Source organism: Nannobrachium achirus (genome assembly GCF_963921795.1).
Source record: "Nannobrachium achirus genome assembly, chromosome: 12".
NCBI classification, from domain to species: domain Eukaryota; kingdom Metazoa; phylum Chordata; class Actinopteri; order Myctophiformes; family Myctophidae; genus Nannobrachium; species Nannobrachium achirus.
Genome location: NC_137832.1, coordinates 37,223,799 through 37,249,692, shown reverse-complemented (window position 1 = coordinate 37,249,692; position 25,894 = coordinate 37,223,799). Strand labels below are relative to the sequence as shown.

At 41.6% G+C, this 25,894-nt stretch overlaps 1 protein-coding gene across 1 annotated transcript; it reads right to left on the bottom strand.

Annotated features, from left to right (window-relative positions):
• Positions 1 to 1,107: 1,107 nt before the first annotated feature.
• On the bottom strand, positions 1,108 to 25,508 carry pggt1b (protein geranylgeranyltransferase type I, beta subunit; the record flags this gene model as incomplete). The annotated part of the gene is made up of 9 exons (XM_080738143.1): positions 1,108 to 2,944; positions 5,501 to 5,609; positions 6,637 to 6,821; positions 9,840 to 9,885; positions 19,307 to 19,439; positions 21,291 to 21,442; positions 22,110 to 22,174; positions 24,520 to 24,638; positions 25,378 to 25,508. The coding sequence occupies 9 exons, from the start codon at positions 25,506 to 25,508 to the stop codon at positions 2,787 to 2,789; spliced, it is 1,098 nt and encodes a 365-aa protein (XP_080594269.1). The 3' UTR covers positions 1,108 to 2,786.
• Between the last annotated feature and the right edge of the window lie 386 nt (positions 25,509 to 25,894).

Genomic DNA, 25,894 nt, shown 5'->3' with positions numbered 1-25,894 from the left:
CTGGGGGTGTGTGGCGGGTACGAGACCGCGAAGACGATCAAGGAGAGAAAGCAGTACAGTCACAGTCAGATCTGGGGAAGAGCACATATGCAGTAGAGCCCATTGGGACAGTGATCCTGCGGCACATGCATTTCACGTGAGCGCGCATATTTTAAGTTGCTGTGGGTGGGAACGGACGGTCAAATAAATACAGTGGAAATTATTGAGAGATAAGTCAGATACAGTGTGTCACTGTGGTGCTGGAAGTTTGATTGAATGCATTGAAGTCAAGGAGAACTGGGTGGACAAGAATGTCTTTGAATTATTGTGACCTTTGTCAAATAAGGAGAACGTTATTTGAAATGTTATTACATCACTCATCTATAGTCAGCAGTTAGACAAGCCCACTGTGGCTGTCCATGGTGCTGAAATGGTGAAATCCTTTACCCATCTCTCATTCTCATGCTGTCTGTTTGTATTTGGGTCTAGAGGTCGTCACGGGTCCACCTGAACACAACAGTCATTGAAGAGCAAACAAAACTGTGGGTGGTATGAGTTGAAAACATTGTTGGAGCAAGTGTTGATGATCAGAAATCCAGCAGAAGCAGTATTAAGAAAACAGAGAACACAAGAGCATGGCTCTAACGTGCAGTGTGAACTCTTACAGGCAGCATGGCATATGCTAGCAGACTGTGGTCACCACAACACTGTGTCCTCTTCATTCATCCTCTTAGGGAGCAGGTGGTTGTGAGCGGTAACATTGAAGGTAAAAGGGACTGGCGTCAAATGGGTGCAGGAGGGGTTTCAGTGTGCGCACGCACACATAAATACAGCACTACTGCATCTATAGCCTGGTACAAAGGCAAGACAGATGGCTACCTTTGTCGAAAAACTATAGCCATCGGCTTGTTTCATTGGTACCAGTACTTGTTTGCCAGTTCACAATGAACTAATGGAGAATCCGTTCTGATCTAGGCCAGATATTCCCCCCCTCCCCTTCCTGGTGAGTCAAGGCTGAAGATGGTACTAGGCTATGGGTCATTAGGTTCAGAATTTCAGGAAGTCAAATTGTTGACCTGTAGTCATTTCAACAGGTTGACTCTCACTAACTATTTATGTGCATTTCCTTTTTTTTTTGTTCCAATATTCTTTGTTCTTTTTTGGGCTCCGAAAAACTAAAAATCAATTCCCTGTGCTGTTTGCATGAACAATACAATGTGTTGTCATTGCCTTGGAATAGACTAACTAACCGTGCAAGGAAGCAGGAAGCAGGTGGGTGATGGAGAGAACCGGCCCAGGGGGTCTGCTGTGCTAATACTGGATGTACTGTTAAGTCTAGTTCAGTTCTGAACTAGGCTTTAGAATAAACAGCCAATTTATTGGGCTCTTGAAGGTTGTTGTAACCTTTTAGTGACTTCAAAAACGTCACCAAAAGTAATTTACTCCACAGGAAACAGGTCTACCTTAGTCTCTCTAAATATCAGAGAAGTTTTACTAGAGATTCTGGAGGGGGTCACAGACAGCAGTCAGAAAGGGCTTGAATCAATGGAGGCTGGTGACTGGTGTAAAAGGTTAAGCCACTTAAGGAGTCATGTCAATATACCAAATATAAATGGATTTGTAGACATTTGAAAACACTTGAGGAGCATTGTCTGTAGATTTGCCACGTCCTCTAGGGGTCTACATTTTCAATTGAATTCTTTGAGCAGCAGTGGCTCAGGGGTAGGACTGGCCATCTGGGAAGGTTTACAGTTTGTCCCTGGCTCCTAGTGGCATCATGGTGAACCCCCACTGAACCCATAACTGCTCCTGACAAGCAGGTTAGTGCTTTACATGATTGCCACTGCCGGGGTGTGAACACCATTTATGTAGCCCATTTTCAATCAGATCCATCTTGGGGTTGTGGCCAATTGTATTGACTAACCAATTAATATAGATATTTGAATTGCAAAGTCTAAGATCTCAAGCTATTGAAGACACTCTTTTCTAATGAACACTTTGTGGATCGGATACCATTTCCCCCATACAAACAAAGGCTTGAGTAACACTGTCTTAATGTCCACAGAAAGGAAGCAAATGGTTTATAGCCCACTTAGCGGGTGGGTCTAGAGCGATCAGAAAGTCCAGGTACTGTACTGCTACTGAGACAACCTTGTCCCCCAATGGTGATTATGTCATAGTTTCCAATGAAGCATCCGAGATCGTTTTGTCCAGTGATTCAGTTTTAACTCAGTGAAACATAATTGAAGTTGTGATGTTAGCATACAACAACAATTGCAGATAGTGTAGTAGTGACAGCAGTGTTTCCTCAAGGAAGGATTCCCCAAGTTTTAGCAGCAGCGGTAAAAAAAGTAATCAAAATAAGAAATCATGTGTCTGAGATTGACAAGTGTCGCCAGCCAAAACACGCTGTGCATGGGCAATACTTAGGCTTCTATCTTTTTGTATGCAAGATCACCATTATCTTACAAATGTTTATTTCATAATAATGTAATATATAGTTCATAAAGACATAAGACGGAATCTTCCATCATTAAAAAATATCTAATAAAAATCATCGTAATTCAGTAGCGGTGCTCGTAGTTCAGCAGTGCCGCTGTTAAAGGCAAACAGGGGAAACACTGTGATAGCGTTTGGCAAATGCCACTTTATAGAACTAGCGTTTTAGGGGGAAGTGGATGTAAATCTATCTCTTAGTTCCAAAAAGTTAAATACTGAATCACAGGAGTCTTGCAGAGAAAAAGAATGTTTGAAATCCCCAACAAACTGTTTAGATATAGAGAGAGTTTGTCCTATTGTCAATGCTGTCAGGCACAGGTGCCAGCGTTGTCCCTCCATGTCTGCTGCAGCTGATGGAGGTGCTGAAAGGCTCTCTGGGTGACATTAAGAGCTGGGTGGACCTTCCTCAGACTGGGCTCGCCAAGCAGAGACAATCCACACAGTCCAAAGTACGCATGGAGGGGGTCTGGTCAGGTCAGGACGGGAGGGAGGGAGGGAGGGAGGGAGGGAGGGGGAGGGCGGAGTTTGCAAAGAAAAGATGGGGGGAGAGAAAGGAGGGGTGAGAAAGAAAACTGATCAGAGATAAGATGTCACATCATCAAAACATTACAACGATATTGTCCTAATGCGTGAGGGTGTTTTTCAGTTATATTTATTTTTTTATATACTGTATGTGTATATATATATACACATATATATATTTTGTTATGGAAAAAAAAAACACAAAACCCTGGGGAACGAATGACCCAGGGGTTTTAAAGGGAAAAACCCCTTCAAGATACAAAAAGCACAGAGGATGTTAGGATGTTAATCATTAGGAATAAGAACCGCCACCACAACAACCTCATCTGCATCCGTCTCTTGGTACACTGTCCCTTTAAGGAAACATAAATTATGCACATGCAGGACCTGTTTTGCCCCTCCCCTCCCCTGGGAGAAAACTAAAAGCCCTGCCGACCAGTAAATGGAGCAATAATTGAATTATAATGAAATGACTGGTGATTAGACCCTGACAGCAGAATCGATCAAAACGCCATTAGCTGTATCAAAAAGGACTCAGAATGGATTAAAGTCAAGGCTGCACCCAACAGCATACTGTATACAAAATTTCCCGTAATGAAAAATGCAAGTTTTCATATAACTTCAGAGGGCATTCAAAGTAGGGCTGCGTATTGCCTACAACTTCACGATAGATACGCAATACGTATCACGATACAGAGGCCACATTAAGATATGTATCGTATCGTGATACGTGTTGATTTTGAATAATGACTGTGTCCCACATTTGGATTTGAACAACATATCACATTATAACAACTATATTGTGATATTTTGTCAAGATCAAATACACTTTGGATCAGGTCAATCGGTTCAGCTTCAACCAAGTGTTTTCTTTCACTACTCAAGTTACAAATATTGATTCAAAGACCTGGACTCTGATATAGAAAGGGTCAGAGTTCCTTCAACATAAAATATTCTTAGCACTGCCGGTGTGTCTTTCTTCCAGAAACATTATGTAACCCCAGTTGCAATATAACACGAATAAAGAGCTAATTTTGGTGCCCAATGTTCAGGTGAATTCAACTCGGGTTGGCCTAGGTCTGCTTGGTTAAATACAGCAGCTAGTCTTCTGAACTCCCCAGACCAGTTCCTACCTCAAAGGCTATGGAAGGCACAACAATGACTATACGTACATCCAAATCTACCTGCACTCACAATCCAAAGGCAAACCCTTTTCAATCCCTAAAACTCTTTTTGTTCTAGAGTAGTTGAGAGGCTTTGTGGGCAGAAACTACTGCTCTTGTGTTTTGCACAATCGTTTCTTCCGTCCGTCCGTTCCCAGACCAGTTCCTGTAACGTGAGGAGCTTGATCTCCTGTGTCCTGAGGCTAGCGTTGGACAAACGCTTCATCAATTAGACATCACACAGGCAAATACACGTGCATGCACGCACACACACACAAATTAACCACACGTGCACGCACTTTGGATGTACAGGTATAGGGTTACCAGCAGTTTTCCACTGACACAGTGAAGCTCAAACTCCACCCTGACCTCTCTGCACCTGTGGAGGGCAGGGATCTAACCTTCTTATGGACACCGTCAATGTCAACACACATGTAATATTCAAAAGCCTGTGTGGCTACTAGGGTAAAATGATATTTAACTGCATTTTTCCTTCATATTTCTATAAGGTGAGGTCCTCAGAGCTACAGACAAATCAGCAACGCAAGGTCTTGATGTCATCTCACACCCGATTTCACTACAAAGCAGGAAGACAACCTGCAGTAAACTAGCTTATTCCCATCCATAACATTCACGGTTCAGTATTACTGCACTATTGCAAATCCCTTTTCTTCGCTACAGACCAGTCCTCACTTAGGCGCCTGCAGCTGGTGAAAAATGTGGTTGCTCGCCTCCTTACTGGCACAAAAAAGCGAGAGCACATAATTCCAGTTTAGCTGCATTGCACTGGCTCCCTGTCAATTTTAGAAGCTTCTTTTATTCACTTAGTAATTCTTGCACGGTCTGGCCCCTTTATACCTGTCCAAACATGTGGAACGCTACATCCCACACAGTGAGTTGAGGTCAGCCAACCAGTTGCTCTTAGAGGTTCCCAATAGGCCCAACGGGCTGAGAAGTAGGGGCCTTTGCCGCAGCCGCCCCTAGGCTGCAGCACAGCCTGTCCTTCTTTAGCTTTTAATCACACTTAAATTTATGTCTGAATCTGCTTGTTGTATGTGATGTGTAACTTTGTGTTTGCACTCATATACAGTATCGTTGATGTTTTTTGTTGTACAGCATTTTGGTCAATCTCAATTTTATAATGAAAGTTTGATTTGATAGGCTCTAATGCGGCGCACGTGAGTTCAAATCCTGATCCCGACGACATTTGCTGCGTGTCAGTCCCCGTCTCCCTCTCCTCGTTTCTTGTTTATCTACACTGTGCACTATCAATAAAGGCAGAAAAATATATATTTAACAGACGCACATGTTTTCTCCCTTTTGGTGACCAATATTACCTGGATGGCTGTCCGGCCACTTGGCAAAGCCCCCTACCAATCGATCTTGTGTTGACAGGATGTAGTTCCTGTTCTTTTTGAAGTTGGTGTACTGAAATACATCTAACAGCTGGGAGAGAAGAGGAAGCAGGGACAAAAGAAAATAGGGGAACAACAAAGTAAATTCCATCATAACAGCTCCAAACATTAGAAAGTAAGTACAAGAAGTCCTTCCATAATGACACCTGCATATTACAAATAACGTAAATAAAATAATAAAATCTACTATCTCAAGTCGCAATGCAACGTGTTTTCCCCCCAAAATGGGGCAAAATGTATGCTACAAACTATGTGTGTATGTATGAGGAATGGGACAATAATCGTTATGATAATTTATTGCGATACAAATTTCCTATTACTCTTATTGCAGAGATTTGTATATTGTGAAATTAATTGTCCGTCACACCATTGATCCGAGTTGTCTCTTTTTGGAAGGCTTTTTTCGTCTACACCAATTGTTTTTTTTTACACCAAATAGCAGATCGACAAGCTCACAAACGCATTACAATGTTGACATGTGGTGAGCTTGTGGTTCTGATATTTTGGCTGATGTTCCCTCCAGAATATGGAGGCTGGGGTGCAAGTGAATAACAAAAGTGCCATTTTAGGAGTTTTAAGCATATTTCGATTACCTGTACTGTGATAATACCGTTAATCATAGTTATTTTGGCCACAATGGCGTGTTTTTCACCCCTAGTGATTGTGTATATGAAAATTTCATATCACAATTATTGTGACAAAAGAAATCGCGATTTACGATAATAATAATCAAAATCCATTATCCTGGGGCAGAACATTTGCCAAAAAAATAGCAGATCTACAGTGAGCTTGTAGATCGGCTATTTTTTGGCAAAGACTTTTGATAGAGTGAAAAAGTAAGTAAGTACCTTTTACCAATTGTACCGGATATGCAGCTCGGCAAATAAAAGGTGAATTGATCCCAGTGCATGACGGAGGACGATATCATGATAAATTAAGTCTCCAAGATACGATTATCATGAGTGTTTTTTTACCACGATAAACGATAATATCGCGTATCGTCCCATCCCTAGTGTGAGTGTGTGTGTGTGTGTGTGTGTGTGTGTGTGTGTGTGTACCTCTAGCGTAGCTCCCACCCAGAAGGAGTAGCATGTGTCTACAGGTTTGCTGGGCCTGCCCTGGAAGCCGTTCTCCTGTCTCATGATGCACCAGCGCCGTATCCTGTCCAGCTGCCGCTGACTCAGCGTCTCCTCCAGCCGACCCATCAGACACAGCGAGGCGATGGCACAGAACGTTGAGCCGCCTGCACAGGGATTTATCAAACACAGAGAAGCTAAGGCACCCAACACCAGTAGTTCTCAACCTTTTCAGGCCACGACCCCCAAAATAACCATGTTTTAACCCTGGCGAGCACTATGAGATGAGGCAATACATTTTGTATCACACAGTTCTATTGTGAAAATAGCAGATCTACATGCTCACAACGCCTCGCAATGCGATCCACTCTGAGAATGTAAAAATGGTCTCTTCCGTGGCTTGAACAAAACAAGCCAAGTTGCCTGATTCATTCAATATTTAGATTTTGTTTTAAATAACCCTTTAACCTAACATTCTGGAATTTGCTGTACACCTGGGCAGCCAGACAAAGCAAATTAAACTTTTTTTGTGCTTAAATCGTTCCAACGGTAGGAACTTGAAAATCTGGCAAGGACGTTAACTTTTCACTTAATCTGTCACGCAGTCTCGCAGTGTTCATCCGCCTGGAAATTATCTGCCGACAGAAAGACTACTGTAACTGCATAATGAGAGGGCACAGAAGAGCAGGCTAGGAGATTGTGTGTGTGTGTGTGTGTGGGGGGGGGGGGTTCCCCTGAGGGTGTGTCGTTACAGTACTTTTGCTTCATACCCAGAACAATCCTCAGTGTTCAGTCTAACCATTTGTATCTGTAATGTACATATCCCAGCCAGAACCAGGTTACAGTTGTACACTCTCCCGAGCTAAAATGGGTGGAGGTGTGCCTGAAGTAACTATATTCCGATATTGGTGTAATCAATAACAGGGGTCTCTCCGTCTATCAAGCTCTTTGGTAAACAGAAAATACATTTTCAGGACGGGATACCAATGTTATCCCATCAGTGGAGAGAACGAATACGGGATACAGGCTAAACAAGTGAAAGTGGTAAATTATATTTGTTGAGTTCTCTCCATTGATTGGATAAACTTGGTATTCTGAAAATTGTATTTACTGTTCACTTAAGTGCTGGATAGATGCTGAGACTCCGGTCACTCTATAGCAATGATCTACAAGCTTGTAGATTTGCTCTTGAGAGATTGTGTAGAGGCAAACGTAGGGAGTCAAATACAGACCCCTGTGGTTAAATGAATGCTAACGATTTTACCATGTAGGGGCAACAGTTTAGAGCCGTGTCCCCAAGAAGAGGGAGTAGTATGCAACTGCATGTATTGTGCATTGTTTATATACAAATTACAGGGTAGTAAACAGTAGAGCCACAGGGACCAGCCATCCGTCAGCAACTCTTTCCCAGCTGTCAGTGTATAGACCGTCATCATCATCACTTCCCTACCCTACACATTACCTCTATTACAGAGCTACTTATCCAAGAGACGTGTGGAGCAGGAAAGGGAGGGACAGACACAGAAAGAGTGAGGGGCATAAATCTAACCTACGTGTCTTCCCCTCCTCTCATCAACACTTATGTTGTGTTTTCTGCCTTTAGGCACAGTGCCATCCGAGAGGGGAAATGAAACACTGCCACATCCTGGGATGGCTATTATTCCATTTTCCAACTCTGGATGGAACACTTCAATGGGCACAATGCTTTGTACAATGCCATGGTCTAGCTATTGACTATAGATCAAACACCCGCCTGCGTACAAAGGTAAAGGGAATAAACTGTGCACATGCTTTAGATCAGTGGTTCTCAACCTTTTCAGGCAGCGACCCCCAAAACAATCATATTTTAACTGGGGAGTTCCCCCCCCCCCCCCCCCACCCCACCTGACGAGCACTAATAGTTGAGGCATTACATTTTGTATAATACGGTTCTATTGTGAAAATAGATCAGCTATTTTCACAATTTCTGCCTCTAATATTTGACAATTTGGCCAATGTTTAACTGTGTCATGTCATTTTAGAGGTATTAAGAAGACCTTAAATTGTGAGTTTAGACATGTGCAGATACCCTCTATACACTTAAACGTTAAGTTGGTTTGTTTACTGTTGAGTGGGAAAACAATGTTGCACATTAAGCTAATCATCTGGGGACCCCCCAAAATAGTCCCGACCCACAGGTTGAGAAACACTGCTTTAGATAGCAGAGGAGGTCTTGACTCTTGAATACCTCATCACACATGCACGCACAGTCGCACACACACAGATCTCCATAGAAATGCAAAGGGTGCACATCCCTGAGAGACAGTGCAGGAGGTCTTGACGCCACGCATACACCACACACACACACACACACACACACACACACACACACACACACACACACACACACACACACACACACACACACACACACACACACACACACACACACACACACACACACACACACACACACACACACACACACACACACACGGGTGAGTGGGTAATAGGCAGCCATCTATCCTTATGTATAATCAGTCGCTAGACAGAAAGTGGGTTTGGCGGTGGTTGTATGAATCCTGTAATCACAGAATTAAACTAGTACAGAAAGGGAATTGCCACAGTACTTTGCAGTTTGATTCTATTCCTCTAATTTACTGACATACTGTACATTCAACCATGACAGAAATCCTTCCTGTATCATGACAGAAAGTTATTAATGTTGTGGATCTGTGTTAGAATAACAGGGCTTAATTTGGATGGAGGAGATTAATGAGGCAATGGTTTTTAGTCGGTGGGAACTTTAAAGTTCAACGGTCAAAACAGTTGTGTCTTACCCCCATCCACCACCAGGAAATGGAAAATGAAACGTTAAATAAAAAAAATGTTAAAATATTACATCTGACACTGACATTTGAGTTGGGTTGAGTTTGGGGTTTTGTTTCCGAAATACATTTTATTCTCAACAGACCATACTGGATCGTAGTGGATTGGCTTTCCTACTTTCGTGTGCGCACAGGTATCAAATTAACCCAGACTGTATAATTCAACAGTGGCCACACAGTACAATCAACAATCTTTATTTAGTTCATACAGTAACATTACATACAGTAACATAATTAGTTTAAGCAATGTGATTGAAAAGGTATATGCTGAAGCTAAAAGCTTATACCAGTACCAACTTATAAGACCATTAAACTCACCATGAGACTCCAACCCAGCTCCTTGGCCAATCCCGTTGTCGTATGACTGTGAAGAGCACAACAATAATAAGCATTTAATTACAGTCTAAATATTTGAACCACCAACACAGGCTAGTGTGTATAGTTCCTACTTCATCATCCGGCCTTACATAAAAATACAATTAAACCCAATAAAGATTAATCTTCCACACTGTCTGTGACCAGCGCACAAGTTTGATTTAAGCAGTATGGGAGATAAACATAACATGCCACGGGAAAACAGCCTACAGCACTGTGGATAATGGAAATAAAACGGATACACCATACTGTAGGGACCATTTAATTTCCTATCTCTAGAAAACACACCCTGCCAGTGCAGTGTTGCCAGCTACAAAAATATGCCGTTTAATGAACCCTACCCACAGCACACAAACAATGAACAGCTATCTTCCGTTACAAATCAGCTTAAATGATCCCATTCCATAAAACAACAAATATTAACATCTGTGTTACTGTTTTTCATGACTGTCTGTCACTATAGATGATTATGGACAGATAGAGAAATGGAAGTAGAGAAAGTTAATGACAATAGGTGATAAGAGAGAGAGTGTCAAGGGAGACAGATGTCAGAGAGCCACAGTGGGAATTAATTGCGACGAAGGACACAGTTTACCATGAGAAATGTCACAGCTTGTCTGCGTGTGTAGACGTGTACACATCTTTACGGTTTGCCGCTCTGACATCATGGGTTTGCCGCTCTGACATCACGCTCTGGCTTCACTGTGATGTCACACGAACAGAATCCCTTTTATGCCCATATATGGAGTTTCCTGATGTCATCAATATTAATGATGCCCTGTTAGGGAGATCCCTGTGATGCCAGGGGGAACAAATCCCTTTTATGCCCATATATGGAGATATGGAGATCCCTGTGATGCCAGGGGGAACAAATCCCTTTTATGCCCATATATGGAGATATGGAGATCCCTGTGATGCCAGGGGGAACAAATCCCTTTTATGCCCATATATGGAGATATGGGGATCTCTGTGATACCAGGGGAACAAATCCCTTTTATGCCCATATATGGAGATCCCTGATGTCCACATCCCTGTGGCGCCCTTTAGGGTGAGGTTGCTTGTCGCCCTGAGGCGTCTTACTAGTATAATCATGACAACATTATTCTAGTCACTTGTTTTATGGCACAGGTGAGAACAGAAAACATGCATTACAGTCCTAGAATCAACTAAGGATAACAGTATTTAAAATGCAGGACCTGCTGTGAAGTAATTTCATGTATGAAATTCCCCAGGCATGGATTGATCACCAGTGAATAATATTAAGCTACCCCATTTCCATCTTTATTTAGAACAGGTTAATATACCACCATGTGGGTCCTAGTATTTAGTAAGGGTCATGTTTACCTCTTCCATGTTTGCATACCATTATATCTGCAATAGATAGTGGGGGTAATGTTGACCTCCTGGGGGTAATGTTGACCTCCTGACTGTGGTATAATATTGTTTAAAGGGCAACTGTATATGCCAGTCTAAGAGGCTTATGATTTTGAAGTGGAACTGGGAGGCATAAAGACTGCACTTACTATTAATAGGACATGGCAACTGATAGCAGATTATCAGCCCCCTAGAATCACAGTTTGGGACTTAAAAATGGGTCACAAATCCACTATGGAATATCCCTTCACGAAAGGAAGGACTGGGGCATGAAAAGTAGGAGGCTTTCTTTTCTTAGCAGATGCATCTTTGTCAATTTATAACTTTAAAGCAATCCTGTAAAAACAAATCATGTATTAAATGAGGAAGACCTATTAAGTTGAAATGTGTCCATTGTCTCTGGCCTTATGGGGTAAATAAAAAATGTGAAAAGGACATTCATTGTGTGCTGTCCATTTCCTTACTTTCACGACATAATTAAACCTGGAGTGTTGCAGGCCTTCTGCTTTGCAGTAATTTCTCTCTACAAGTAAAATAGGCAACACAACGTGAAGGACTATGATAATTTTCCAAGAAGTAGCATGCCCTGCTCCTTGTGAATGTATACATTCATTCTGCCTAGATTATAAAAATGATGGTAAAATAACATTTGGGTAGGTGAGTCAGTAGGACACAACAGCAGTGACAACACAGAAATGTGTGAGGGGAGGAATCAATTGTCATAATGACTATATTGGGGAGAAAAGGGGTTAAGAAGAAGAAAAAAAAGTATGATAGCAAAAGCATATACAGTATATATTTATAAAAGGTGTTTGCCTATGAAAGCGTTAGTTTTACCAGTCAGAAAGTAATCCAATGAGAGATTAGATCATAGGTTTCTCTCTCCCTACCTACAGAATATACAGTTATACATTTCTATACTAAATCTAATCTAACCTAACAACTAAGATCTTCTCTGATGGGGTCCATGGCACAAATTATTTTCAAAGCTTATTACGTATCAATTTGGGATCCTTGACTGTTCGAGAACAGCTGTAATATACAGTATATCTGTCAGGCAATTTTTTCTCTGTCTGCTTGGGGAGGAAATCCACGCGCCCCCCATGAGCAGAATAAACACAGTGTAATAAAACACTCAGGAGGAGGTTTGTGATAAGGTCACACATTGCATAAATTTCAGCTTACAAGTGAATGAGACTGTCTGTCTCTCTCCGGAGACTTTGGTTGTGAACTCTCTGGAGACTTTGGTTGTGAAAGAGACACCATTGACGAGGGAGACAGGTCCTGTTCTATTCACTAGACCCTCTCTATTGAAAGACAATGCTGACTGTTGACACAGATCCCATAGAGCTTGCAAGATCATATCTTTTGAAGACAATCTGCCAGGCTAAAAGGTTTCAGTTAAAGATCAGTAACAACAATGGACTATTTATATTATCAACTGAAAACAAGATAGGTTGGTTGGAAAGTAAATGGACAGCATTTATATAGCACCTTTTCTTGCCTTTCCGACCGGTCAATTGCCATTTTCAATGTACTTCACATTCAACCATTCACATACGACCGGTTCATTGAGAGCTGTTAGGGGTTCACATTGGGAACCTTCCAGCTCCCAGGTAGCCACTCCACCTCCTGAGCCACTGCCATCCACCATCACAAACCAGAAATTAAACTCTTCCATTCAGCAGTTCTACGTAGATCATAATGCCCAGCGTAAGTAGTGTCCGCATGATCCAACAAGTGTCGTATGAGAGCAATTTATTCAAAGGAGGCAGGGCGCACAGCCTACTGTGACTGAGGTGTGAGGTGTTGGCTACAGAGAAACTCAAAAACCATTAAAAGAGAGGAATGCGCTGCACACATGTTCCAACAGAAACACATGTTTAATAATCTAATGGTTCGAGTTCGACCTAGGGGTCTTCGAAAGGTCATGATGAATTCATTCATTGTTCACACGCATGTAGACATTCAAACGTCTACATTGTAGACATCTGTAGCATGTTGGTGGGTATGAATGAATTGCTAAAACAATAAAACTGTTGCCAACAGTTTTGCGGTCACTGCCAGACACTGATGAATAATGCAACTGAAATCAAAGGCTAAATGACCAGACGGATCCTCTCCATAACATAAGCAGCAAACAAATCCAAAAACGAAAATACCTTTTAGTGATTTTTTGAGCGGTGCTAACCGCTCCTATAGACAGCTTAAAAAAAACCATGATGTCACAAATGATGATGACATGAGTCCGCTAGACCAATGAAACACTTCGATTCTGTTGATCTGTCCATGATGTCATAGTCACATAGGCACCCGATTGGTTAACTCTGATTTAGAACGCGTTTAGGCCGCCTAAATTACGTCATAAAAAATTATTGAGCGGTGCTAACCTTGAATTTCAAAATTGTATGAGTCATGTATTTGCCAGACCCATGAAATGGGTAGGCCTACATAAGCAAATGTCGGTCCGGGTTTTCTATATAAAGGGTATATATGATGATGACATGATGATGACATGCCTACAAAAGGTATGATGTCATAAATGATGATGACAGACAGGGGGTCTGGCACAACCAGGTTGACCTGGTCTAGTTTTATCTATAATACATGAAAACAAACCACACCTTTAGACAGAGCGCTTTAATCACAGGGCCCCGTCTAAAAGTGTGATTTATTTTCATGTATTATAGAGATATCTAGCTCAAGACAATTTTGAAATTCAAAGAATATAAATAAACAGCTTATAATTATCATGTAGATCGAAGTACGAGCTTTACCATGCCTAACCAACCCTATATCCTGGACACTTCATGGGAGCGAAAATACAGTACAGCCATCATTTTGCAAGAAGACATCAAATATCGTCCCAACAGAAATAACACTCTGCCACATCACATGCCAGACTTGTCATTTCGAATGACTTTGTCTTCAAAGTATCTGAACATGACCTTTCAGGGTCATTGGAATGCACTATCCTCATGTATTCTAATTGAGCGGTGCTAACCGCTCCTATAGACTCTTTGGATCTGCAACTACTGTTGAATTTTGTACAATCGGTCTCTCATCTTGCCGGCCTTCTGGCTAAACTGGGACAGTGATCATGAAGGTGATACCTATAATAATGTCATGTTTGGCAGATCCTGGCAAATCGTGGTATGAAATTCAAATACTTCGGCTTTGCCGAAATAATTAGTATAGGGTCATAAACAAAATCTCGAGGCAAATAAGGTCCCTGGTTGCCTAACTGACGACCACCAGAGTCATCAGGCTCTGGTGGTAGAGCTGGTTCTGTCCAGAGATGGTTCCGTCCTCTATATGGATTCGTCGTTTGATTGCTCTTAGGGCTACTAGCATGGCTCTTACCATTTACCATCTGAGAAAGAGAGAGAAAGAGAGAGTGATATCTTCTAAGACAGTTTGGGCACTTACAGAAGGTCTTCTTGAAAGATTCAGTCAAGTCAGTGGTCTTGAACATAGCTGACAGCTGTTGTACCTGGCTGACAGCTGTTGTACTTGGTTGTACAGCTGTTGCTGCAAGGTCTGTGGTTCCAGAACATACAAGGCCTGCTCTTCTGGAGCCTCCTGACCCAGGTCCTGTTGCTCTGGATCCTCCTCACCCATGCTCTTCTATGGTTCGACCCTCCACCATCTTGAAGAAGGAACTTTTTTCTAGAACATCCTGACTCAAGGTCTGTGGTTCTGGAATCTCCTTGACAAGGGTCTATGGTTCTTTTGTATTCTTGCCCAGTTCTTCGGGCTCTTCGGGCCCAGCTCTTCGGGCCTGCTCTTCTGGAGCCTCCTGACCCAGGTTCTGTTGCTCTGGATTCTCCTCACTCTTTTGGGAGTATTCTGGTTACCTCCAACATTGAATGACTAAGGCGACATTCACACAGGCACGTTTTATGACGATTAAAACGAATCCTATAACGTATTGTTGGAAAATACACAACGGTTGGGCATGTGTGAAGACGCATCCGTATTCTTTTTCGAATAAAAGAAATGAATGCAAATCCACAAAAAAACGGTGGTTTCGATGCGCTACCGCAAACGCTTCCCTGTTGGTGTGAATCCATCCGTCTCGAATACAGGCAATATATAGAGCCATGTGCGGGTTAAATCCATAGTTATTTATAAAAGGTTAAATCCCCCTCCAGACCGTCCGTTCTCATTAGATTTCTGACCATTCTGGCCGCCTCCTCCCCTCATTGATTCAATTTCTGATCACCGCTCCCTCGATCGCACATGGTGTATTATTTGAGAGGAGTTGCTCACAGTTAGATAAAAGGAAAGTGCCACAGGAGTCACTTGTATATCATATATAGGCTATAGGCCTAATATAATATAGGCCGATGTGTGGGTCTCTCGCCCTTGCTCGCGCGCGCGGCTCTCTGTGCCAAATAATGTCCAAATGGAGACGCTTCATGCGCGGAGCGCAGAGAGGGAACCAGCGGAGGGCAAGACGAGGGGCAGAGAGAGAGAGAGAGAGAGAGAGAGAGAGAGAGAGAGAGAGATAGAGATAGAGATAGAGAGACGTTGATGTCCTCCTCTTCGTAGATATTCATATCTGGCTATTAAAAGTATTTGCTGTCTGGTTTATTGCTGGTAGATTTTGCGAGTCCCTCCGGCCGCCGCTGGTTTTATTTTTTGATCGCCCGTTTACGATCGTCGACCGCAGATAAATAGGCTGACGCCTGCGCCTCAATTTTGCGGCGGTCCTGCGGTTACATTGTGAGTTGAACTTGAAGAATTAATAAACACAGGGAGATGGAGGGGGCATTATTATGCAGCTTGGATACATACATGTCCCATGGACAGACGTGGACGATTCCTTGTTTCGGATGACAATGTGCAGTGTGAGGGCAAACGTATCAATTAAATATGCAAGAATGTAGCAACTTCACCCCTCCCATTCGCACGACTAAACCGAATTATATTATGAGAATGTGGCCTTAATAACTCTTAACCTTTAATTGTATCTATTATTTATGTTGTGAATGATGTAAGACCTATGTCATATCTTCTAATATAATATTTTGAAAGCTTTATTAAATGTGTTTCTCAATATATACACCATTAGTATTAACCAATTAAACTTCATCTGAGAGATGACGTTATTGTGATATCACAATAAATGTTATATAATAGGTTAATCATAGAAAAGGATACATTGGTAAATGTTATGGGAATTTGTATTAATGCAGAAGAGGCTATATTATCAAATACACAACGTTCCAAACTGATATTATTTAATATCTTCAATTTAAAAGGGAAAAACATTTATGATTGCCAGACCCATGAAATGGGTAGGCCTACATAAGCAAATGTCTGTCCGGGTTTTCTATATAAAGGGTATATATGATGATGACATGATGATGACATGCCTACAAAAGGCATGATGTCATAAATGATGATGACAGACAGGGGGTCTGGCACAACCAGGTTGACCTGGTCTAGTTATTTAAAGAAAAGGCTTGAAAATCAAAGTCCACAGTATATCATACTCCCTAAATATTTTTGCACCGCTCACTTCGCACGGGTGCGATTTTTTTTCTCCCTCCCTGCAGACAATGTGCTGCTAGATTTTGTGCACCACACATTATGTGATCCTAAGCCCGATTTCACCAAATGGATATTTCAAATGAATAATAAAAAAGGCTACATTGGTCTAAGAGAAAATGACTATGCAAGGCTTCTAAAGTTCTACATATAAAGGAACACAAGCATGTCTTTATGTTCAGAAGATAGACATGGACTGTATGTAAGGATCCTGTTGACCACTTGCACCGCAGTGGAAAACTCAGCCTGGACCAGAGGTAGAAGGTATTGCCAGTTACTCATTCAAGAAATTTTTATTTGGATTTGTTTTCTCTGCTGTGCTGATTGTCCGATCAGATTTCTGCAGAGCTTGCAGTCTCACGTTCAACATTTCTGTCCCCAACAGCCAACCGCTAGCTGTAATCTGATAGTCCACACCAGTTCCATACTAGCTATTCGACTAGTCATGGTCGACTTTTCATGCCCATCCCTAAAAACCACAAAAACTGAGTGGCAGCTCATTAAAGTCAGGGTGGCTCAACCCAATGGGTATTTTATACATTCTGATTCCGTTTAACAATATGCTTATCAAATATGGTTGTTATCGATTCCCTGTTTCGGTTCCATAATGGTAAAAAAAATAAAGAAAAATAGGTCAAATGTTTATGTAACCGCACAGCTCTGACCATCTCTGAGCTCTGAGCCCGGTGCCCCTCGGAGAATTCGGTGACCAGCGTTCAAAATGTTATAGCGTCTGCCCTGGCTATAATAATCAATGTTTAACAACTATGTGATCTATTATTTATCGGACGAAATTTATATTTTGTTTAGAAATACGCTGCGCTGGGAAATATTGCTATAGAAGGGCAGAATCCAGTTTCATAGCCGGCCGGGACCCAGGGTGCTAAATCAACATAGCGATTCTCATCATTTCAACAAATTAGCGTAAACAAACTACTTCACATGAACAATATTGATGTAACTAAGATATCTAAACGGAGACATATATTTTATATGCACAGATTTACAAATAAAAGACTTTGTAAAGTCTTTTATGTTGAGGTCACTTCCTAATTTTCCTGGTCTGTTTGATGGGAGTGCGAGAGGCGAATTCAGAGCAAACGTCAATGAATCTGTGATGTGTACCACCAGGTTTTCAGACTGTTTTTAGAGAAACCATGTGATTTTTTGGCGCATGTCATAACGTCTTTAAGCATTCATTGAAATAGCATTTATGATTACCAGTACAATTGTGTATATTAGTAATACCCGAGATGCTAATATTGAAACTTTTTGTCCTGAAAATACTGGTGTAAATTAACCCAAAACAATTGTCAACTTTAGGAAATGTAATGAAATTGAATAGTAACCTCTTATACGTTTATTCCATGACAAAACAATGGAAAGCAGTAGCAGTTAATGTTTGTTATTTATAGGACACCCTCCGGACTGTTAAATGATTAGGATTTTATCGGTTCCTTCATTTTTTATTGGTACTGTAACAGGCCCTTTCGATTCATTTCCTACTTTGAAACTAATCTCAATAGCCTGTTTATTTAATTGTGAGAATACAGTTTAATTTCCAATGGAATTAATTTAAAGGATACCAAAGAGCCTTTTCTGCTCAGCTGGCATGTAGTCATAATGCTCCAACTACCAGAATGGCCTGCAGGGTTGAACACTGTGTACTGAATCTGGAACATAATGAACGATGGTTACTCAGTATTAATTAACTCATTTAGAATGGGTACACATTTTGTGTATCATTATTTTATGCTTTAACTACGGTGCCGCGCTGCGAGCTTGTATATCTGCTATTTTTGAAAAATCGTGAAAATTAGAATTTTGACCCGATTCTATAAGTGTCTTTTGTATCCTTTTAAGATTTTTGGAGAAACCTATGTTTCTATGTCAGCAATCTGGCCAGCCATCGTCAAAGAAAAGGTCCTTTTCACTTAACTGGAGCTCAGTTAGTCTGTTCTTGAGAGACTACTATGGCAGTGGTTCTCAAACCTTTTTCATGTGAAGGACCCCCAAAATGATATTTATTTGGCCACGGACCCCATCTCAAAATATTTAGTTCAGGGACCACCCAGAAGCAAAATTTGAGTTACAAACCTTCGCTTTGAAAATACATATATTAAAAGATTTGCACACATTTTCACAACTTTTTCGAAAATAGCAGATCTACAAGCTCGCAGCGCAGCACTCGGTGCCGCGCTGTGAGCTTGTATATCTGCTATTTTTCACTGGTTAAAGCATTCAATAATTCTAGGCCTAAATGGGTTAAGCTATGGTGTAGCGTGTAGCCCATAAAACAACAGGACTCCCATCAAGCAGACCACAGATGAACTGCTAGATAACGAGAAACAAAAATCCCATCATCCACAGAACCACTTTCGTTGGAATGCCAACTACTTGGACCAAAACATGAACAGATTGCAGAAGAAAAATCATGTTTTCCCTCAAGCACCAGCAACTCTAGCAGGGTCGCTACTCACCACACTTCTCCTGATGTACTCGATGGCTTTCTGGATGTCAATGCCCGACCAGTCATCCAGCATATAGCAGATGCAGGCAGCGCAGTAGACAAAGCGCATGTCATTTTCACTTCCTTCTGGTACGGCATAGAAGCTGGACGCAGACAGACATGCACACGCAGACAGACACACAGACACACACAATCAATGTGAACTCAACATTCCCTAAGCAGTGTCAAATCAGGCATTAATAAAATAAAGACAAACAATGTACAGACATTGAAATAAGATCCAATATATATACAAAATAAATGTTCTCTCATAAAAACAATAGTTGATGTAATAATCAGAGGTAGGCCAATAGGAGGCAAGCCTGAGCTGGGCTGTAACGGAACTCTGTGGTTGGTCTAAGACAGTGGTTCTCAACCTGTGGGTCGAGACCCCCAAGGGGGGTCCCCAAATTATTTTGGGGGGTCCCCAGATTATTAACATAATAATGTGTAATGTTGTTTTCTCACTCAACAGTAAACAAACCAACATAAAGTTTAAGCGTATAGAGGGAATCTTCACATTTCTAAAGTGACAATTTAAAGTTATACTATGTAACTTTTTTTATAAAACATATCTTAAAATTGTCCTAACTATTAAATCGCTAAAGTTTTAGAACCCCCACTCCGTTAATTTCAGCCACAAAAGCCTTTTCTTTATATGTTTTCTAATTAGCCGTGACAGGGGCGGGATTTCCCGGCAAAATTACGTCATCTGCATCATCCGTATACGTTGTGTATACGTCAATCACATCGCGGATCATACACACATGATACACTACCGGCCAATCACAGCGTGCTTGCCGTCTCTTCAGGAAGTAGCCTCCTTCAGCAACAGTGTTTACGATGCATAGAGTTATATATAAAATAGAGAGCGGACCGGCCCCGCCCCCACTATCATTTCAATGCAAGTGCTCAGTGGTGTTTTGAAGCAACGGCTACATGCTAGCATGTAGCTAATCCAGGTGCATTCTGGGGGAAATTGGTCTCTACCTAGAGACCACAAATGACGTCACGCTGCTCTCCGCTCAGAGGAAGGATTGTCTGGAGTGGAGGGGGCGGGGCCAAAATGCGCGTTTAGGCTGCAGTTCCAACTTTGGCCACCATCGGGGTTGCTTCAAATCTAGCCCTGGGTTCTGGGGGCTTGTTACGATGGTGAAGGATTCTTAACCTCTTACTCCCCAAATCCTGGTCAGAAATTTACATTCTACCCCTCTACGGATTCGTTATCGGTCGCGGTGGTTTGCGGCCCCGCTCCGGTGGTCTGCGGCAACTCCGGGCGAAAACCGGCAGAAAAAAGCAATACCGCTACTGACCACTTGTTGAGCAACTTACACAGTATAGCTTTAAGAACTTTTTAATACCTTTAAAATTACAAATTAAACACTGGCCAAATTGTCAAATATTAGAGGTAGAAATTGTGAAAATAGCCGATCTACATGCTCACAACGCCTCGCAACACGAGGCGTTGTGAGCATGTAGATCGGCTATTTTCACAATAGAACTGTGTTATACAAAATGTAATGTCTCAACTCTTAGTGCTCGTCAGGGTTGGGGGTCCCCAGTTAAAATATGATTATTTTGTGGGTGGCGGCTTGAAAAGGTTGAGAACCACTGGTCTAAGAAGGTTGGTGGCTGGTCAATTGATTAGTCTGTCACCTTTTCTTTTTTTCTTAGGCAGTCCTTAACCACTTTTCAATAGTTCTGCATCACTTGATATCTAATTGTCTGAGTACTGCAAGACTACCCTCGACATACACGACAAACTGTGTGATTGAGTATCCATGCACAAGCCTAAGTGCTGGGTATAAGTGTATGGCCAAATGTGGATTTGAATGGCAGCGCCTTCAATTATGAATGTCAGACCTTCTGCGAACCTAGGAGTGGCAGTTTAATGAGATACAGGCATGAGCAAGAGGATGAATTAAAGTGTGTGCGTGAGTGTTTGACTACAGTACCTGCCGTCCTCTAACTGCAGTGCTTTAAGGCCAGCCAGACAGGCCTGTTTGTTGACTCTGCCCAGATCATCTCCTAGTATTACTAGAGAGGCCAGGCCGGTGTAGGTCATGGCTATGTGACCGCTGTCATACGGATGGGATATCCCTGGGCCCTGGAGGATTCAAAAAATAAATTAAAATCAGGACGTATATAATAAACTGGAAAGGACCTCACAAGATACAGTATGTTCACACATGCATGTGAGCAGGCACAGCCTGCCCTATGAGAGACGCTATTACCATTTGAGAAAAACGACATTCCAAGTTGTTACCGACTGTCAGCTCTCTACTGTGGACTGCAGGTATAACATGACTGTTTACAGATGATGCCACGGCAATGAGAAAATAATGGGACTGTCACAAGTCTGTTTATTAGGGGCCAATACTAGTCGTGCTAGTACGGCAACCATCTAAATTTTAGGTGGTTGCTGTAGTAGAGCCGCCACCAAAGGTAAGTCTCATGAAAGACTAAAGTTAAAAACTTTGAAAACACGAATAACAAAACAGGTGTACATGCTACCACTTTGCAGCTTTCACCAAAATGTAGGCCAAACAGAGCCAAATAGATTGAGGACAACACTTGGTCCAAAATGTATTATACAAGTATAAAATCTGAGTATGTATTAGTAACATACACAAAGGTATGGGTAGAGTTACCCCCCAAAATATATTTTGAATAGTGTTTATAGTGGGAAATCCTTTTATAAGTGACATAATTTAGTCAAACTTGACAAGAAAAGATCTAGTAGTAAAAAGGTGGAGGGTTTCGAATGCCAGTACCTTTGAGCTGTAGGGAAGTCCAATATGTGAGGAGCCCCGGAAGCCACATTGACCTAAATTAGATTCTTGGGGAAAAGGAGAAGGGGAGAGAGACGGGGTAGATTAATTCACATACTGTATACTGCAAGGGTTGAAATGTAAACATCAAGGGGGAGGGGGGACAAATAGTGTCTGTATTTAATGCTACATCAACATCTTCAAATGACATGACAAGGACTCAATCTGTGCCCGCTGACCTTCAGCAGTGTGGTGCATTATTGGCTGCACAATGCACAACTTGGGAGACCTAGCTACATGAACAAGGTGTGCTGTTGCCACCTAGTGGGGGGTTATTATACAGTAATTATGGTCATTAAGAAATTACCAGAAATACCAAATCATTTCAGTAAAGTATACTGTATCTCTGCAGTCAGGCAGAAACTAGCTAACTCCAAAATGTTAATTTTTCAGGAAAAGAAAAAAACTAAAGCTCAAGTGGAGTTAGGAGGGTTTTCCCAGAATAGCTGAATGGAACTCCAAGCTCACAATGAGGTTGGAGTAGGGTGACCAGACGTCCCGGTTTGGCCGGGACTGTCCCATTTTCAAGCTGCGTGTCCCGGTGTCCTGACAAATATCTCTGAAACACTAATATGTCCCGGTTTTCAACATTCACTACAAAATTGTCCCAGTTTTTGCCAGAATTAAAATAATAGTAGCTGTTTTCAGTGGTTGCATAGACATTAACATGTTCTTTTCATGTAAACATGCTCACCTAAACAATCAGAAAAATGAACAAATTCATTGCGTGTCTGAATTCAACACTGAGACTGTTTGTCTCCCGCATTGCTTTGAGGGTCCCGGTTCGGCAACAGTGGTTCGCGTCCCGGTTTGAGCTATGGTCACCCTAGGTTGGAGGTCAAAAGGTTGTGGAGCAGTTTTAATAGTACAATTGTTGATTACTTTTGATGCAGTAATGGTCTTTTTTTCTTCTTCTTCTCTATGGTATAGTGTGAAGACCATTATTGTACTGTACATTTAGTTACATGTGTTGGCTAAGCGAATTACTAAAACGGGTCAACCTTCAATGCCTTGCTGGAAAACACCTCCAGCATACTGTAGGTTCACCCATGAAACATCTTCCCTGTGTTAATGACGTTTAAACGTGAACTCAAGTACACACCTTGTACACTCTCGGCTGTAATGAGCAAACAGCCAGACAATAAACATATGGCAGCAGCATACTGAGCCCAATCAGCCATCACTGTACCAACATAATTTATGATGCAATTCTGAATAATTAACAGCCTGGACAACTTAACAGATGGCAGAAAGTGCCTGGTTAGAGATATTCAGAAGAAGAAAAAGATGCCCAGGTTATTAAATATTCAGATTCAAGTTCCTGTCTTGAACAGATAGGTGGGATACTTTGGGGAGAGGGTGTGTTTGCATGCCCAATGAATCTGCAATTTACAGCAACTACTACTAGTAGTACAGATTTCTGAGACGTTACTTGTATCCCCTTCAAATGTGTCTTATTTTTTTATTTTTTTTAAAGATTTGTTTTTGGGCTTTTTATGCCTTTATTCGATAGGACAGTAGACTGACAGGAAATGGGGAGAGAGATGGGGAATGACATGTGGCAAAGGTCGTCCGGATCGGGAATCGAACCGGCGACGCCAGCAGGCATCATAGCCTAGTATATGGTACGCGCCTTGACTACCAGGCCAGCGGGCGCCCCCAAATGTGTCTTATTGGAGTAAACACTAAACATACAGACGGTATGGCGTTATCACCCTAAAAAGTTGTTTTGAATGAAAACATATAATAATCGCACCAGTACGAAGTGAGCGGTGAAAACGCGACACACCACGTGCATATCTCCTTGTATGGGTCGTTCTGTCCATGACGTCAGTCACTTTATGCGCATGACCACGGATCTCCATCCGTAGGATTACAGATCCGTACTAATACACACAACATGAAATTAACATTTTAATTTAATAGTCGTGGTATAATTGCGGTTATGAACTTGACACTTGCATTACACAACCGCAGTATGGTGTTATAGGGCTGTTATGCCACCCAGCCCTAATGACCAGTTACAGCAGACAGGATGATAACATATTCTCCAGCATTCTAGTTTAGAGTGATGGGTATGGAGTGTGTGTGTGTGTGTGTGTGTGTGTGTGTGTGTGTGTGTGTGTGTGTGTGTGTGTGTGTGTGTGTGTGTGTGTGAGAGAGAGAGAGTGATGCACGCGCCTGTCTCATGAAGACATCATGGTGATACCTGTTACCAATGTATAAGGATTGTCATAATTTGATCATATATTTACATTGTCTAAATATACATTTTCTTACATTCGATTGGATCTTGCATCATATGAACATGCCGTTAAATAGTTGTAATTATTGAACACTGACTGAGACTTACTATCTTCTGTGGGTAAAACCTGTAGGGAGTATATCCACTCGATCATATTGTTCTTATCGATTACATCCAGAGCATCCAACACATCCAGACCAGAAAGCGCAAAAAACACTATGGTCAATCTGCAGAGAGACGGGCATAGAGAAGATGTCGGGGGGCATAGAGAAGATTATTTAATACTAATTCTGTGGTGGAAAAAAAGGACACAAAGTGCAAATGGATGCTAAAAGGATTAAAGCCCAAGAAATCACTATGGCTTGTTTCCATTGTGGTCCTATGTATTATACTCAATTGAATTGAATACAGCACACAGATCATAAAATGCAGTAGGCCAAAAACTGTCATTGACATGACAGGTTACGAGTTGAAAGATTGATTGATTGAAATTAATACTTTATTAGAAGCTTGCATAGGAAATAAATACAGGACAGTACAGTTCACTGATGCAAGGTCTACTAAAATGATTCAAAAATCTCAATGTCTTGATTAAATTGGGGTCCTTTTGCACACACTTCATATAAACATTCAATGACAGACAAATAAAACAGTACCATGCAAATAAATATCAGAAAACAGAATAATAATAATATTGACAGTGAAAGGGTCAGGGGAGGCATTGGGCTTTAAACAGTACTCTTCAGTAGCAGATATCCACACTAGCTCAGGACAGGTAGGCTATTTATTTATTTATTACACACGTTTACATTAGATTAGACCATTTTAGTCCTTTTTACTGTAAATTAATGTCTTCTTAATATTAGCAGTTAACATTATTAGCCTCCCATTCAAACGGCTAGCAAGCTAGCTTACTGCTCAGTCAAGTTGTTCAACAATACTGATGATATGTTCCAGTCAACTTACCGAGTGGTTTCTAGGGATGAAAAACTCTCAGGTAGCACCTGGAGCGACCGTTGGAAGAATCGTACATGTCTGTCTCTTAAAAAGTCTATTTGCTCTAATTCTTCTAAGTGGCTCTCCTCTTCTTCCGCCATCTTTACGTCCGCCGCACCTATGAGCACTCTTTTCCTATTTCTTTCAAAATAAAAGCACGGACCTATGAGCTAGTTCCTCCCGATATATCTAGCCTACTATTCAGCCATGCAGGCAGTGGTGTAAAAATGCACTGGTTCTCAAATGTTTTCATGTCAAGGACCCCCAAATAAAATTGACACTTATTAGCCCGCAGACCACCATTTGAAAAGATAAGCCAGGGAAGGATATATAAGAGATTTGTATGGCTCTAGCAGTGATTCTCAACCGTTATTTTACTTCAAGGGCCCCTAGTTTGACCTATAGTTTTACAGTCAGAGTTTGACATGCATTTGACTACGGACCCCCATTTAATGGCATTTCTATCTCTGGGGCCCCAATTCATAAT